General features: G+C 38.1%; 1 protein-coding gene across 11 annotated transcripts in view; it reads right to left on the bottom strand.

The window, feature by feature from the left end:
- Positions 1-13,542, bottom strand: part of DST (dystonin) — a 293,848-nt gene that overhangs the window by 87,383 nt on the left and 192,923 nt on the right. For all 11 annotated transcript variants that reach the window (XM_061347863.1, XM_061347864.1, XM_061347867.1 and 8 more), the window contains 8 exons: positions 12,486-12,719; positions 10,968-11,249; positions 8,667-9,212; positions 6,112-6,288; positions 3,367-3,490; positions 1,278-1,486; positions 692-1,009; positions 348-514 (listed from right to left, as the gene is read on the bottom strand). In XM_061347863.1, coding sequence (XP_061203847.1) covers positions 348-514; positions 692-1,009; positions 1,278-1,486; positions 3,367-3,490; positions 6,112-6,288; positions 8,667-9,212; positions 10,968-11,249; positions 12,486-12,719 — 2,057 coding nt within the window. The remainder of the gene's footprint in view (positions 1-347; positions 515-691; positions 1,010-1,277; positions 1,487-3,366; positions 3,491-6,111; positions 6,289-8,666; positions 9,213-10,967; positions 11,250-12,485; positions 12,720-13,542) is intronic.

The following is a 13,542-nucleotide window of genomic DNA, read 5'->3' as shown; positions in this document are numbered from 1 at the left end:
GCAGGCTGATTCCAAACAGTACTCTAAAGCACTTTGCGCAAGCAGCAATTTATTTTCTACCAGAGAAGAGGGGAAGGAGGGTTTTCTTGGAACTGACAGGACTACAGTCAGTGTCACAAAATTTAAACAGCACTTGTCTTTACAGCCCACGTTAGAGCTCTTGAACCAGAGAGACTAACTACAGAGGCATTTCCAAATAGAATCTTGTTTTGTTTTTAAATTAGAAAGCTCTCTTACTAAATGGTTAACTGCAATCTCTTGAGATTGCATGTGAGAAGACAGCCGTCATCACAACATGCACACTGTATTATTAGCCAAAGTGGAAACACTTTCATTGTTCAACTTACTTTTCCTTTACAGTCTCCTCTACCTCCCTGAACTTCTTTGACAAAGCATTTACTTTTTCTAATACCAATGCCTTATCTCCAGGAAGAGCACGTAATGAAAGTTCTTCAAGAAGCTGTTGCAAAACTTCTAGATCCTTCTTATGTTGTGCCAATTCTACACTAGCTTCCTGCAAAATAGAATTACATTCTTCATATTAGACTTTACAATCACTTGGTCAAAACTGAATTCTTGATTTTAGCTAACCAACTGAAGTTGGGATACAAGCATGCCTTATTCATTATTCAATCACTTAGATGAGTTAAACTAGAAATGCACAACATATTTAAATGGAATGTTATAGTACCTGCATATATTGAGACACTTCACTAACATCCTTTCTTGGTGCCTCTGTCTCACTGAGTGCCTGGTTTTTCTCATCGATAAATGACTGAAGTTTCTCTGACAGACCTTCAAATAACTCCACTTTAGTCTTCAACTCCTCCATTTTCAGAAGCTTCTCTTTATGCCTGTTACTTGCTTCAGAAAATCGTCCTGAAAGTTCACTCATTTTAGCTTGCAGTGTGGATGCAGTAGATGGATCTGATGTTTCTATGAACTTCTTAACTTTTTCATTCATGGTGTTTATACTGCTTTGGCGGCCCGCAATGTCTTGTTCTAGCATCTGAAACAAACAAGAACTACTTTGTATTGCTTATAACTAAATTTTAAGATTTGAAACTGGTCCACCCATAGGAAGTAACAAATCATTACAGCTAGATCATCAGTGTAGATCTATTTCAGGTACAAAAAACCTTAGGTACAGTTTTGCTTCACAAAACAGTCCTCTTTATTAAGTATTTGGAATCTGTTATAGATGCTAAACTAAGATTTTTATTATCTCTTGAATTCTGATTTATCAAATGTTTCTTTTTTCAAAGAATGCTACTTACAATGCTTTTACTAATAATATCCTGAATAGCAGCAGAATTCAAAGGCACTTGATCTTGTTCTTCAAGACTCTTTTCAACTCCTTCCATCCAATCCAGCATTTCATCCAAGCCATCCTGCACACTTAGAGATCGTGTCAGTGTTATTTGGAGCTTCTCATTCCTTTCATTCACTGATTTGGATAAATTGTCATACCTCTCCACAATGTCATCTGAAAAAGAGAAAATATATTTAAATGTTTTCCTTTAGTAAAACTAAGCTTTTAATTAATTTTACAAGTTCTTATGAGGTGTGAGTCAAATATTTCCAATATCAGGATGAAGCAAAAGCATCAGCTTTATTCAGAAAGATCAGAATCTTCAAATAGAGCCAAGAAGCCCATAGGAGAAGGGAAATGAAGGAGCAGCTTACAGCTGTACTTCCCAGCTTTTAGAATCTGGTTCCCATGCAGATCTAGCTTTTGATAGCTGTTGATTGTTCCCAAGAAATACAATAGTGTAAGACAGTTCTTCTACGATTATGTCTCTTATCTTACTGTTACAGCCGCAAGGTTCTTCCAAATGGTTCCTCATTAGACCTTCAACACTTTGGGATAAGCCTCTGAAAGTTACAAATTCCATGTATGTCCCACAGAATTTCATCACCAGCTCCAAAGAGGCAAGCCCATGCTTGTTTTATTTTGTTGCTCTGCAATTTACTTACAGGATTCCAGTAACAGACAAGTTGTGTAACACACATAGAGAGTCTTCAAGCTTCAGACAGTGGTGAATGTCATGCTATGCTATTTCTCACAACTGACAGGAAAGAGTATTGGTTGTAGGTGGCAAGGTTTTGGGCCTCTGTGAGAAGAGGCACGGGCCTGCCCTATGATAGACACAAGCAGTTCCAAACAGCTCCAGATGACCCACCACAGAGCAGAGCAGAGCTCCTCAGCCAAGCTGGTGGTGTCTCTGAAAAAAAGTATTCAAGAAAGAGGAAAGTGCTGCCTGGGACTGAGAATTAAGGGAAAAGAAAGTGTGAAAAGCAGCACTGCAGACATCAAGGTTAGACAAGAAAAAGAGGGAAAACGTGTTCCAGGAGCAGAGATTCCCCTGAAGCCTGTGGATGACCATGCTGAAGCATATAACCCACTGCAGCACATGGAGGACCCTGTGCTGGAGAAGGTGGATATTCCCTGAAGAAATTGCAGCACACAGACAGCCCAAACTGGGGCATGATTATCCTGAAAGATTTCAGCCCATAGAGAAGACCTACGGTACAGCAGGTGAAAAGTGTGAGGAGCTGTTACTGGGCTGACCACGATTACCCATTCCTCACTCACCTTGCACTGTTTGGCAGGCAATGAGTAGCTGGGAAAAAAGGAGTGATGGTGAGCCTGGAAAAAAAAGGCAGGTGGGAGGAAGGTGTTGCTTCAATGGGTCATTGTTTCTCACTATTGAAACACGTCTTATTTGGCAATAAATGAAATCTAATTTTCCACAAGTCAAGTTTTTTTGCCCATGACTTGTAATTGGTAAGTGATCTCCCTGCCTTCATCTCAACCCATGGGCTTTCCCATCGTATTTTCTACCCCCATCCTGTTGGGCAACAGGAGTGAGAGAGCAGCTGGCTGGGCATCTGACAGACAGCCAAGGTCAACCCCATCACAGACGGCTTCTTGAAGTCAGAAGGAAATAGTTCCTTGGCTAAGCAAACTCCAGATAATTACTTGGAAACATAAAATTGGAGTCAGTTCCTTGAACCTTACCATGCTCCTTCCCACAGGAAAATTTACTGTCCTCAGCAAATAACTACCTCTGTTTGGCATGCCCATCAGTAACATGAGAATTAAACATAATCCCTATTTTGGAGGTGTGGGGTGGAGGTGAGAGGGTGTAAAACTAAAATGACAGCTTTTAAGTGAAAGTCACATGGATCAATGTAGCAGACAGACCAACAATGAAGTTACTGTGTTGTAATAGCTTACGACTCAGCAAAACATGGACTTGAACGATGACACAAGAATGTTAAAATGCTGTATTTTGTCAATTCCAGTACCTGCATGCAGACACAAGTGATAAAAAGGGGTATTAAGAAAAGTAAACATTTTACCCAGTGTTTTCTGAATCTCATCTTTGTCTGGCATCAACTCTCCCCTTGTATCCAATAACACTTCAGCAGCTTTTTTCAGTTTTTCTACAGCAATTTGGTGGTTTGAAACTTGTCCCTGAAGAACCTGTAAAATTCCACAATTATCAGTTATACTTTTCAGCACAGCCAGTAGTTATGTTTGCAAGGCTTAAGATACAGCATACAATTTACACTTAGCGCTGGGAATAAACTAACTCAACTTGTGACCTCTTCTAAGAAGAATCTTTACCAGTGGCTATGATTGCTGTTGATTATCTGGCCCTTGTTTTAGTTTATTCACCATCTTTTTCATCTTCCGTTGTACAGTACTCCTCTGACTCAACTGATTTCTTGCATGTGACTTTGAAATGTGTCCTTTGATGAACTGTTTTTAAAGATCATTTGTATAGATGCATGTACTATCAGAAGAAAAATAAATGTACTTTTCAACTCAGCATTAGACTACAGTTGGTGGGGGAGGTGGAATACACAGTCATCTGCAGTAGTCGCATGTTCAATGTCAGTTGCATTGACAAAGGATCAGGCTGATATCATAGCATAAACAGCAATAGACTGAAACCAAATGATTGACTTCACAGTTTACGAATCTCCTGGGGCCAGCGTCACTGGATTATGCCTAGGTTTGTCCATCTAACCAAGGAACACAGGTTTAGAGATTAGGCCAACAGTCACTTGCTCCAGAATCAACAGAAAAAGACAGGAAGGCTGAAACAACTTCTGAAAGTGTCTTTCTCTTCCCAGTGTATAAAAATACTTTAGGGTCAATAGTCTTTAAATTATTTCAGGCATCTGTGCTAGTGTATATGATGTATCTTTGTTTTGATTTCTTACTTTATACAAGTCCAAAATGAAGGGACTTCTCATTTATCTTTTGATACATACTAACTCAATGAACATATGACTCAGAAGGTAAATTTATTTGCCCTGCCAGGACAAAGAAGTCATGTCAGTGCATTCAGCACTGGTATCCAGAGCATAACAGTATGCCAGAACATAGCACAGTGGGTCTTTATTGACCCACTTGACACAATAAAACTCAGATAGGCCTGAGAAGAATTTTTCCTTACACTAGACAAATACAGTATACTTGCAGAGGGAGAAAACAAAACAGAAAGTACCAGAAAACCTTGTATGCTGTCAGAAAGCAAGCAAGTTGATGCTAGGAGCACTGAAGAACAGTTAATCCCTATAAACAGATTAGACCCCACCATGGTGCCAACGTCTGTGTCTAGCTGGATTATCAGCTGCATGTGTTGCCTATGAGGGACGGCTCTTAGTTGCAACACCTGACTTCGTCAAAAATACTCTTTGTTTTGCTTTCATTAATTGGCTTGCTTTCTTCAGCCTCCTGTTTTTTCTGATGCTTTGGATCTTTTGACACATTGTACCCTCTCCCTTCTTCCAAGCTCATATTCACTGAATATCCTTTTGTGTGGCAAGTAATCCATGTAGGCGTCTCATAAAGATCCCCAGTACTCACTCCTTTTGTATTACTTGCATGAAAATTGGCATTATATAGGATATAATTCTCTTTGGCATAAGGAACAAAAAGTTTAAACAAAGCTTCAAATTGTAATACGTGTTACTTCTACTTTTCTAGCCCTTGGAAACAAAAATGTACCTAGATTGTCCCACTGTCAGGAGTTCAAAATTTAGACTTTCAATTTTGACATCTTAAAACATCACTGGGATTTGTCTCCTTTGATGTGTCATGCACCAAAGTGTTTGGCAATACCAATGACAGGTTTGAAAGATACTATGTGGTAAAGGTAACTATTTCTCAGGCAAATGCATGGGAAATTGCCTAAAGCATGTACCTTCCAAGAGCCACCAACTACCATTTGTCAATAGTAAACATATCAGACCTTCACTGATACTCCACATATCATAGACAAAACCAGTGAGGAAATGCTCAACTAATAGCCCTGCTCACTGAAAAATAATCTTGCATTTTTTTATAGATGAATGAACGTGTTCATGACTATGATCAAGATTCAGTTCAAAGCTGACAGACTGTATGAAACTTTATGTAGCTTACCTTATAGCTGGGTTCCTAAAGCCTTCTGTAAACCTACATTTTATGCAGTTAATTGGAGTTTTACCTTCAGTCTCCATCATCAACCTGTCTTGCCTCCAGTGGGTAATGCAGAAAAAAACCCCAAAATACTGTTTTTTTTGTGCAGTGCAAATTATATTACAGTCACTCTCTGCAGGGCATACAGCCCTGGATACAACTGGGGCAGGCAAACAGGCTGGTCACAGCACACTGCGTATTCAGTAAGACCCCTTGCATAATGCAGTAACACACAAATGTGAACATAAAAAAGCAGGTCACAGACAACAAACATCAAATAGTGTTTCCTATCAGGAAGTCTGTCCCAAGCCCTACTCTATTGCAAACTATAATCATTAAATCCTTTCTTAGTTCAAAAACTTCCCAGGTTTCACCCTATCTTTTGCTAAGTGATATGAAAAACATCTTGCTTTCATCACTCCTAATGGCAGCTTGGTCCCCCAATTTTTTTCACCCTGGTGCTTTTCAGGTAACACTCTGAACAACTGAATTTCAGAACTATGACAGCTGCATGCCCATGTGTAAGGCAAGAATTTGGCCTGCAGCCACTTGGATTACATTAGATTAGCCTACTTTTCAGACAAAAAGCAGCTCCTTATAGGAAAGTACTTCTGCTTTTTAAAGCTTTTCACCTTGGTTTCTTCTAGTTGTCTCTGAAGATTTCTGGGATCCACTGCAATTGGCTCTGATAGTTGTTTGTTCACAGTTATTTCAGAGGCTTGGAGAGCTGACAAAAGTCCAGATGATGCATCTTCATAATGCTGGTATTTATCCACCAGGTCTTTAAGGTTATTTCCAAGGATGCTACACTAAAAGAGTAGAAAACAAACAAGCAAATACCCAGGTGTTAAAATGTGTGCTGCATTTCATAGCAATCTCAAGGTCATACTTTCCTTCCTGAAATACTACATGATTTTTTTCCTATCATCATTCCACTGTCTAACTGATTTCTGAACTAAAGTATGACAGCTGGACAGGCTACACAGGTCATCCCAGTTTGTGCTCCTCAAGTGTGAGTTAGGTTGAATTCACTGATGCAGGTGGGAAACTGGAATCTAACCCATTATACTGGAATAAGAAAAGCATTAGCAATACTTTCTGATCCATCAATGTAAAGATTATCAGCACTCTGACACGAAAAATGTAGCCATTGGAAACTAGAATTTTTCTTCAAAAACGGAAGATACATGTATGTTCACTGAACTACAGGCAGCAGAATATTGCTCTCATAAATACTCTACCTGCATAGCAAATCCAGAGTGATATGGCTCAGTATTTCAGATACACTTTGTTTTGGTCACTTAAGAATGTCATCTGACCAAGATCGTACTAGTCCTATATGTTACCATGCCCCAAAACATATACAGTGAATAATCATGTAAAAAGGTCAGCGGAACTCTTTCAGACTTTTTTGGAGATATTTGACAAGCAAATCTGATTGTATCAAATCATAATATCTATAAACAGTTACTTTCAAAATTCATAGTCTGAACTTTCCATACACTACTTATATATGACACTTGGTCTCCATCTGCTGGGCAAACACAGAATGCACTCATTTTCATAACCAGTTAACTGACTTAAAGATTCCTTCAACATATAAGTTTATAAAGTCATATGCCTGTGTGTGTATACAGATCTATAAAAATTAAATCAATAAAAATATTTACTGAAAGCAAGAAGCTTTTACAAAATGCAAAACACTACAAACCCATTTTCAATTTGGAAGATCTCACAAATTGCAGACCTCACTTTTTAGAAGTCAGTCTTTCAAGACTCAATTTAATAAGAAAAGTCTACTTGCTGTCCTTATTTATGGTGAAATGTTTAAAGTATGTCTATTATGTCTGTGCTAGATGTATGTACAGAAGGGATAGAATATGGCGAGAGTTGACAAATCTGAGACCACAAATCAAGCTGTTGGCATAGGATTGTTATGCACATAAAAATAAGCTCTCTGAAAAGTTTGTGATGAAATCTTTAGATTCACACTCAAACTAATCCAATAAATCAACTGGAGGAAATCTAACATGTTAATACAAGCTTTTAGCTTCCCTGGTTGTCTAAGTGAAAAGTGAAAATGTGTTTCTGTAAATGGAGATCCTGCTTCACAGACTGTTTGAGAGAACAGGGTTTATACAGTTTTTGTAATCAAGTGATCAAATCCATGTCTTTATAGAATTTACATTTCTCAGCAAGAATAACATTAAAGTGATGAAAATTCGCATACAAAGATGGCAACTGCTGCGGACCAGCACTGTATCAGTGAACACTGAAGTCCTACTAAGGAGTCTGAACCTATGATCTTAGAAAATTATGAAATGGCATAGTCAAAGGATATTGACAGCAATGACCTCTTAAATGGTTTAATTCATCATTATCAGAAGTTTAAAATTGCAGAATATTATCAGTATCAACACTTTGTTTCCCTTAAAACAGCTGGAAATTTGGCATGTGAGACCAGCTGGTGATGTTTGTCTAGTTCTATCAGATAGATTCCACATGTGCACCTGGCACAAACAGCTGGATTATCTTCCTTCGCTAAGGTACATAAAGGATTTTGCACTGCTAGTTTCCAATTAGTTAGAGACTAAGCTCAGACTGTTAAGGATAAAATGCTTATCTGGCAGAACAGTGGAAAAGAATTGCTATCCTCAAATCACTATGCTCTTGCAAGCCAAGTGCTGACAACAAAGGTCACATTGGGACAAAGTATTTCAGGATAAAAATCAAATTGAAATTCTGAATGTTAATCTTGGCATAGTCTATCTCTCTACTGATTTTATTAGTAAGAAGCCAAGTAAATAGTTGTGGGAAAATTCACAAGGAACTTAAAGAAATATTATCCATCTAAAAGTATCGCAATTTATTTCCACAGCAAAATGCTACTCAGGTCTCCTGCTCTGTCATAAACTCCAAGAGATTGTTTAAGGCTGAAAAGAACAATGGAGAAATCTAATCTCATTTCTCCCTTGCAATAGATTTTAGAAAATTTCATCCATTCAGACCTTAAGCAGTTCAGCACTTGACTAAAGCAACCTTCTAGAAAAGTATCTTGTGCTGTCACCTAACTTTACAAATCAAAGAATTTACAAATTCTCACAGTATTTGTTCCATCAGCTAACCCCTTTCAACACAAAATTCCAAATTATAGTAGTCTTTCCAACTCAGTATAAATAAATCTTACCTTGGTATAGAGAGATTTGAAACGATCTGAAGCACTATCCAATTTATTTTGCACTTCAGTATACGTAGCCGAAGTATCAATGCCATCTTTGTCAACCTTCACACCATCTCTTTTGCTACATGACCTTGCAGCATCTAAAACTCTTTGTCCAGAAATTGTAATATACCGTAAATCACCTTTGTGAGATATAACATCTTCTGAAAAACTCTTTTGCCTTTTCAATTTGACCATAATACCACTGAAGTCAGAAGCACCTGCCTCCAAATTGTCAAGTTCTTGTTCTGCCTGCTGCAGCCATGTTTCAAATTCACTATAGTCTGCATCAAATTTCTCAAGTTCTTCTCTTAGAGAACGAGTCAATTTCATTTTCCGTTCTGATTCAGCCAAAGCAGTCTCATACTGAGCCTTCAGCTCTTTCATGTTCCTTTGCATCTTGTCTTTTTCTTCAGGGGAAAGGTAATGCCCTTGTTTCTCAAGCAGTGCCTGAGCAGACTGAGTTGCTATAATGATAGCCTGCTGCTGGGAAATAATTTTCTCATGTTGAGCCTACAAGAAAAGAAAGAATAAATAATGACCATCACCTTCTCGGATAGTTCTTTGGAAACAATGAGTAAAATAAAGTCCACCAAACTGACAAAAATCTTTCTTTATTTTCCTATTATTTATTAAAAAAAAAACATTTTGAAATTTAAATGAGTGACTCCTGATCATCATATTGCTGTGCAGTTTCAAAATTTTATGAAACATCCAATGGCAATTTTAGTCAGGTACACAGCCTATGACTCAGTGGGAATCTTTAAATATCACTGGAACTCAAAAATACTAGGACATATATACACCACGCAAACACTTTCCCCCATATTCTGTCTCGTACAGTAAAAGTAGGTGTTATCAATCTTTTCCATTTTTTTCTTAGTAAAAATTATTTGTGTATTACTGAACAGTTAGTGTGCTTAGTGTGACCAGACTTTCCCTAATTCCCTGTCTCAAAATAGGATTTATCAAAGAACGCAGTTAAAGCTAGGCAACTTCCCAAATCAAAACTGTTCTGTTTCGTGTTACATACATTGCAGCTACCATTTCAGGCAAACAGACCAAAAGGAATGAAAGCACTAAGCAGTAAAGAGAATACAGATACTTTCTTCTTATATTGAGTGAACAAAAATTATTATTTAATTATTTTAGCTTGATTTTTCAGTTTCAAGAGCAGTGATTCTTATCAAATATATTCAGTCCTTCTGACATCAGAAACACATTCTGTGCATGTAAATGGTTTCAATCGCATAAAAAAATAAAGTCCTAGGAACTAGAACTGTCTTCCACATAAAAACCCCATTTCAAATACATTAAAACAAACAAACGAACAAAACAAAAAACCCTAAAAAGCAAAACAAAACAATTAAAACTCCATTCTTGAAGGTCTTCCACTTCCACATAAAATTGCTATGTAAAATAGACCAGTATGCTTTTCATCTGTGATTACAGTGAGCAAGTATCCTGTAGGCATCAGGTGCAGAAAAGAACTATTGAAAAAGTGGAAGTAAAAGCCTAATGTACACAAAAACAAATGCTCTTACTTTCTTAGGTTTCCATTCCCCCCCTTTCTTTTCATAAGAAAGAAAATCCAAGAATCAGCTATCAGCATAACTGTTTTCATCAACATGGCCATCAAACCACACCTAAAAGTTCTCGGCTGCTCAACTGTAAGTCAACAAAACCCATAAAACTGAGCTTTTATTATTTTAAATACTTCCAATTTTATCTTACCTGGAAAACCCATTTTTAAAATGCTGCACTGTGGTTTTATATAATTCATCCTTCTGGGGCCTACAAATAGTACTTTGCTCATATGTTAAAGTTACAGGGAATGTAATTTCAGCAAACCTTTATTTGCAGCTACTGGCAACCAGTGTTCCCAGGGTTTGAATCTTTGGCTATTACAAAGATTTTTTAAGAAGTCACATAAAGGTTATGAATTTATGTTGCTGCTTTTCTTATTTAATTTACCTGCATTAGTATTTCACTATAAAAATTAAAAATGGACTCACCATTAGGATTCTAAACATTTACCTTCAGAATGTGTCCTTTTTCTTATTTTGTAGGAAACAACCATAGTAACAAAAAAAAAAAGTGACAAATTCTAATACAATCTAACTAGTGAAAGTGCTACCACTGTATGCCACAAACTTTCTAGTGTCTGTCCCAAAGTCTATGACAGAAAGGAGGAGACTGAATTCACTCATGCTGAATGAGGACAGAAACGCTTAGCACTTAGGTATTGCATAGATCCAGTAACAGTACCTTGACTTTCTGATACTGCTGGTTCAGATTATCTTCTGTGCTTTTTACTAGTCCATCCACCTGAGTTTCAATGTCTTGCTGAATTTCCAGCAGATTACCATTGACATCATCCTCCTCTCCTTCCAAAGCCTTCACATCTCCCTCTTCATAGTGTGTTCCATTCTGTTCTATCGCCTGCTTGAACTTCTGGCCATACTCTGCTTCTTTATCCACATTTGATAACCAATCCAACAGATTTTCTATTGTATTTTTACTTTCTTCCAGCTGTTCTATGGCTGCAACCTACATTGAAATTTCACACTTTCAGTTTAGAAATCTTCTTTAGGCACTATAAACTATCACGTGCAAATACACCATTTAAAATGCATTAATATTAAATAAAAATGTCGATTGTCATATATGTTGCTGTTTATTTTATAAAGAAAATAAACCAGCAAACAGTTTATAAAGTCATAATTCATTTGGGTGACTAAATCTCTCCAGAGTATATCAATATGTATGGATTTGCAAAGCAAGGTTTCGGTAGCAGGAGGGCTATAGGGTTGGCTTCTGTGAGAAGTTTCCCCCAGGTCCAACAGAGCCAATGACAGCCAGTTCCAAGAGGGACCCACCACTATCTACGGCTGAGCCCATCAGTGACAGTGGTAGCACCTCTGTGTTTAAGAAGAGGGGACAAAAAAAAAAAGAGCAACTGCAGCTGAAGAGAGAAGTGAGAACATGAGAGTAACAGCTCTGCAGACATCAAGGTCAGGGCTCAAGGAGGGCAGAAGGTGCTCCATGCAGCGGAGCAGATATTCCCCTGCAGCCCATGGTGCAGCCTATGGTGAGGCAGCTGTGCCCCTGCAGCCCATGAAAGCCCATGGTGGAGCAGATCTCCACCTGCAGCCCATGGAGGACCCCACACCAGAGCAGGAAGATGCTCAAAGGGGGCTAACCCCACGGGAAGCCTGTGATGGAACACGCTCCTGGCAGGACCTGTGGCCCCATGGAGAGAGGAGCCCACAAGGGAGCAGGTTTGCAGGCAGCACTTGTGACCCCATGGGGGACTGACACTGGAGCAGCTGAAGAGCATGAGGGGTCCTCTTCTGCAGAGGAAAGAGCCATAGAGACTGTGTGTGATGAACTGACCACAACCCCCATTTCTATTTTGCTTGTGCTATTGGGAGGGAGTAGGTAGAGAATTTGGAAGTAAAGTTAAGCCCAGGAGGGATGGGGTGAAGGTGGTTTTTATTTCTCATTATCCTCCTCTGATTTGATTGATAATTAATTAATTTCCCCAAGTCAAGTCTATTTTGCCCATAACAGTAGTTGCTGAGTGATCTCTCCTTGTCCTTATCTCAACCCATAAGCCTTTTGTTATATTCTCTCTCCAGCTGAGCAAGGGGAGTGATAGAGCAGCTTTGGTGGGCACCTGGTGACCAGCCAGGGTGAACCCACCACACAATAGTAAGTTGCAAGTCAGATTCTGTAAGAAACATAGAAAGCTTGAATAAAGGTATAAAATGGTTGCCTAAAAACCTTTTCTGTTTCCTGCTTAATTGCTGTTGTCATTGCTTTATCCAGTTCTTTTTTGGACTCTTCTGCTTTCTGGCTAAGAAGCAAACACTTTGTCTTAGCTTCATTCAGTTTCTGTTCCAGATTAGTCTTGTCTTCTTGTGACAGCCTTTCTCCATTCTCTTTCAAGAAGGATTCAGTATTTTTCACAATCTCTGCCAATGTCTGAGCACTCATTTTCATGTCTTTTTGTATCTCCTTTTGAGAAAAAAAAAAAAAGATTAATTATTGACTAGACCTTTCCAATTACCTTTATTTGAATTATCTCTGTTCTAGGGATAAGCACCACAATGGTCTTTTCTGACCTGGGAGAGCATATGATACATTACACATGATACAAAATTGCAGATAAGATTATTACAAAAATAAAATCAATTCAACATCTGACAATGTTGCTGCAGCTCGATCTGTCTTTTTCTTAAATTTCAAGCCTGCTGGCTTACACTCCTATTCAGAATGAGGCCACATTTTTCCTTTGTTTAGCAGCTCAAATATTGTATATCCATGTATACAGGAGAAAATATATACTACTTTTTAGGTATCAAGAGATAAAGTAAATCTGCTACACTGTAGTTAGTGAGTCTGCTGACAAATTCCATCCCATTACCATCTCAACAGAAAGCTAAAGACAATAAGGGGACTGAAAAGAAGTCAGAAACTTGTGGTTGTCTTTCCCAGATGGAAGTTCTCAGGATTTATTCAGGCCAGAAATGCTGTGAGAATATTTTTCTTTACTTGTAAAATCATAATATTTCAATTTCTAAAGAATGCTTAATTCAATTAAATTCCACAGAGGACAGATGTTTAGTTTTAGCTTATCCAAAGCAGTTTGCCCAGTCCTATAGGAGTCAGATGAAAAAACCCTGCCTCTCAGTTATCTGAGGAGAGCTTTCATTTTAACAGTAACTATGCTACTGAATACATTCACTCAGTTACTGAAACAATGAAGGGTTTTTTCTTTATAAGCTGTGTAACACTCTTGAAGCTGCAAGACAAAACATTTGATTCCCATCCTACACTA

Source organism: Neopsephotus bourkii, unplaced genomic scaffold, assembly GCF_033783945.1.
Source record: "Neopsephotus bourkii isolate Nb327-2 ecotype Australia unplaced genomic scaffold, CSIRO-AGI_Nbou_v1 NB_330, whole genome shotgun sequence".
Lineage (NCBI taxonomy): Eukaryota > Metazoa > Chordata > Aves > Psittaciformes > Psittacidae > Neopsephotus > Neopsephotus bourkii.
The sequence above is the reverse complement of the archived record's forward strand: the minus strand, read 5'-3'. Positions and strand labels throughout refer to the sequence as shown.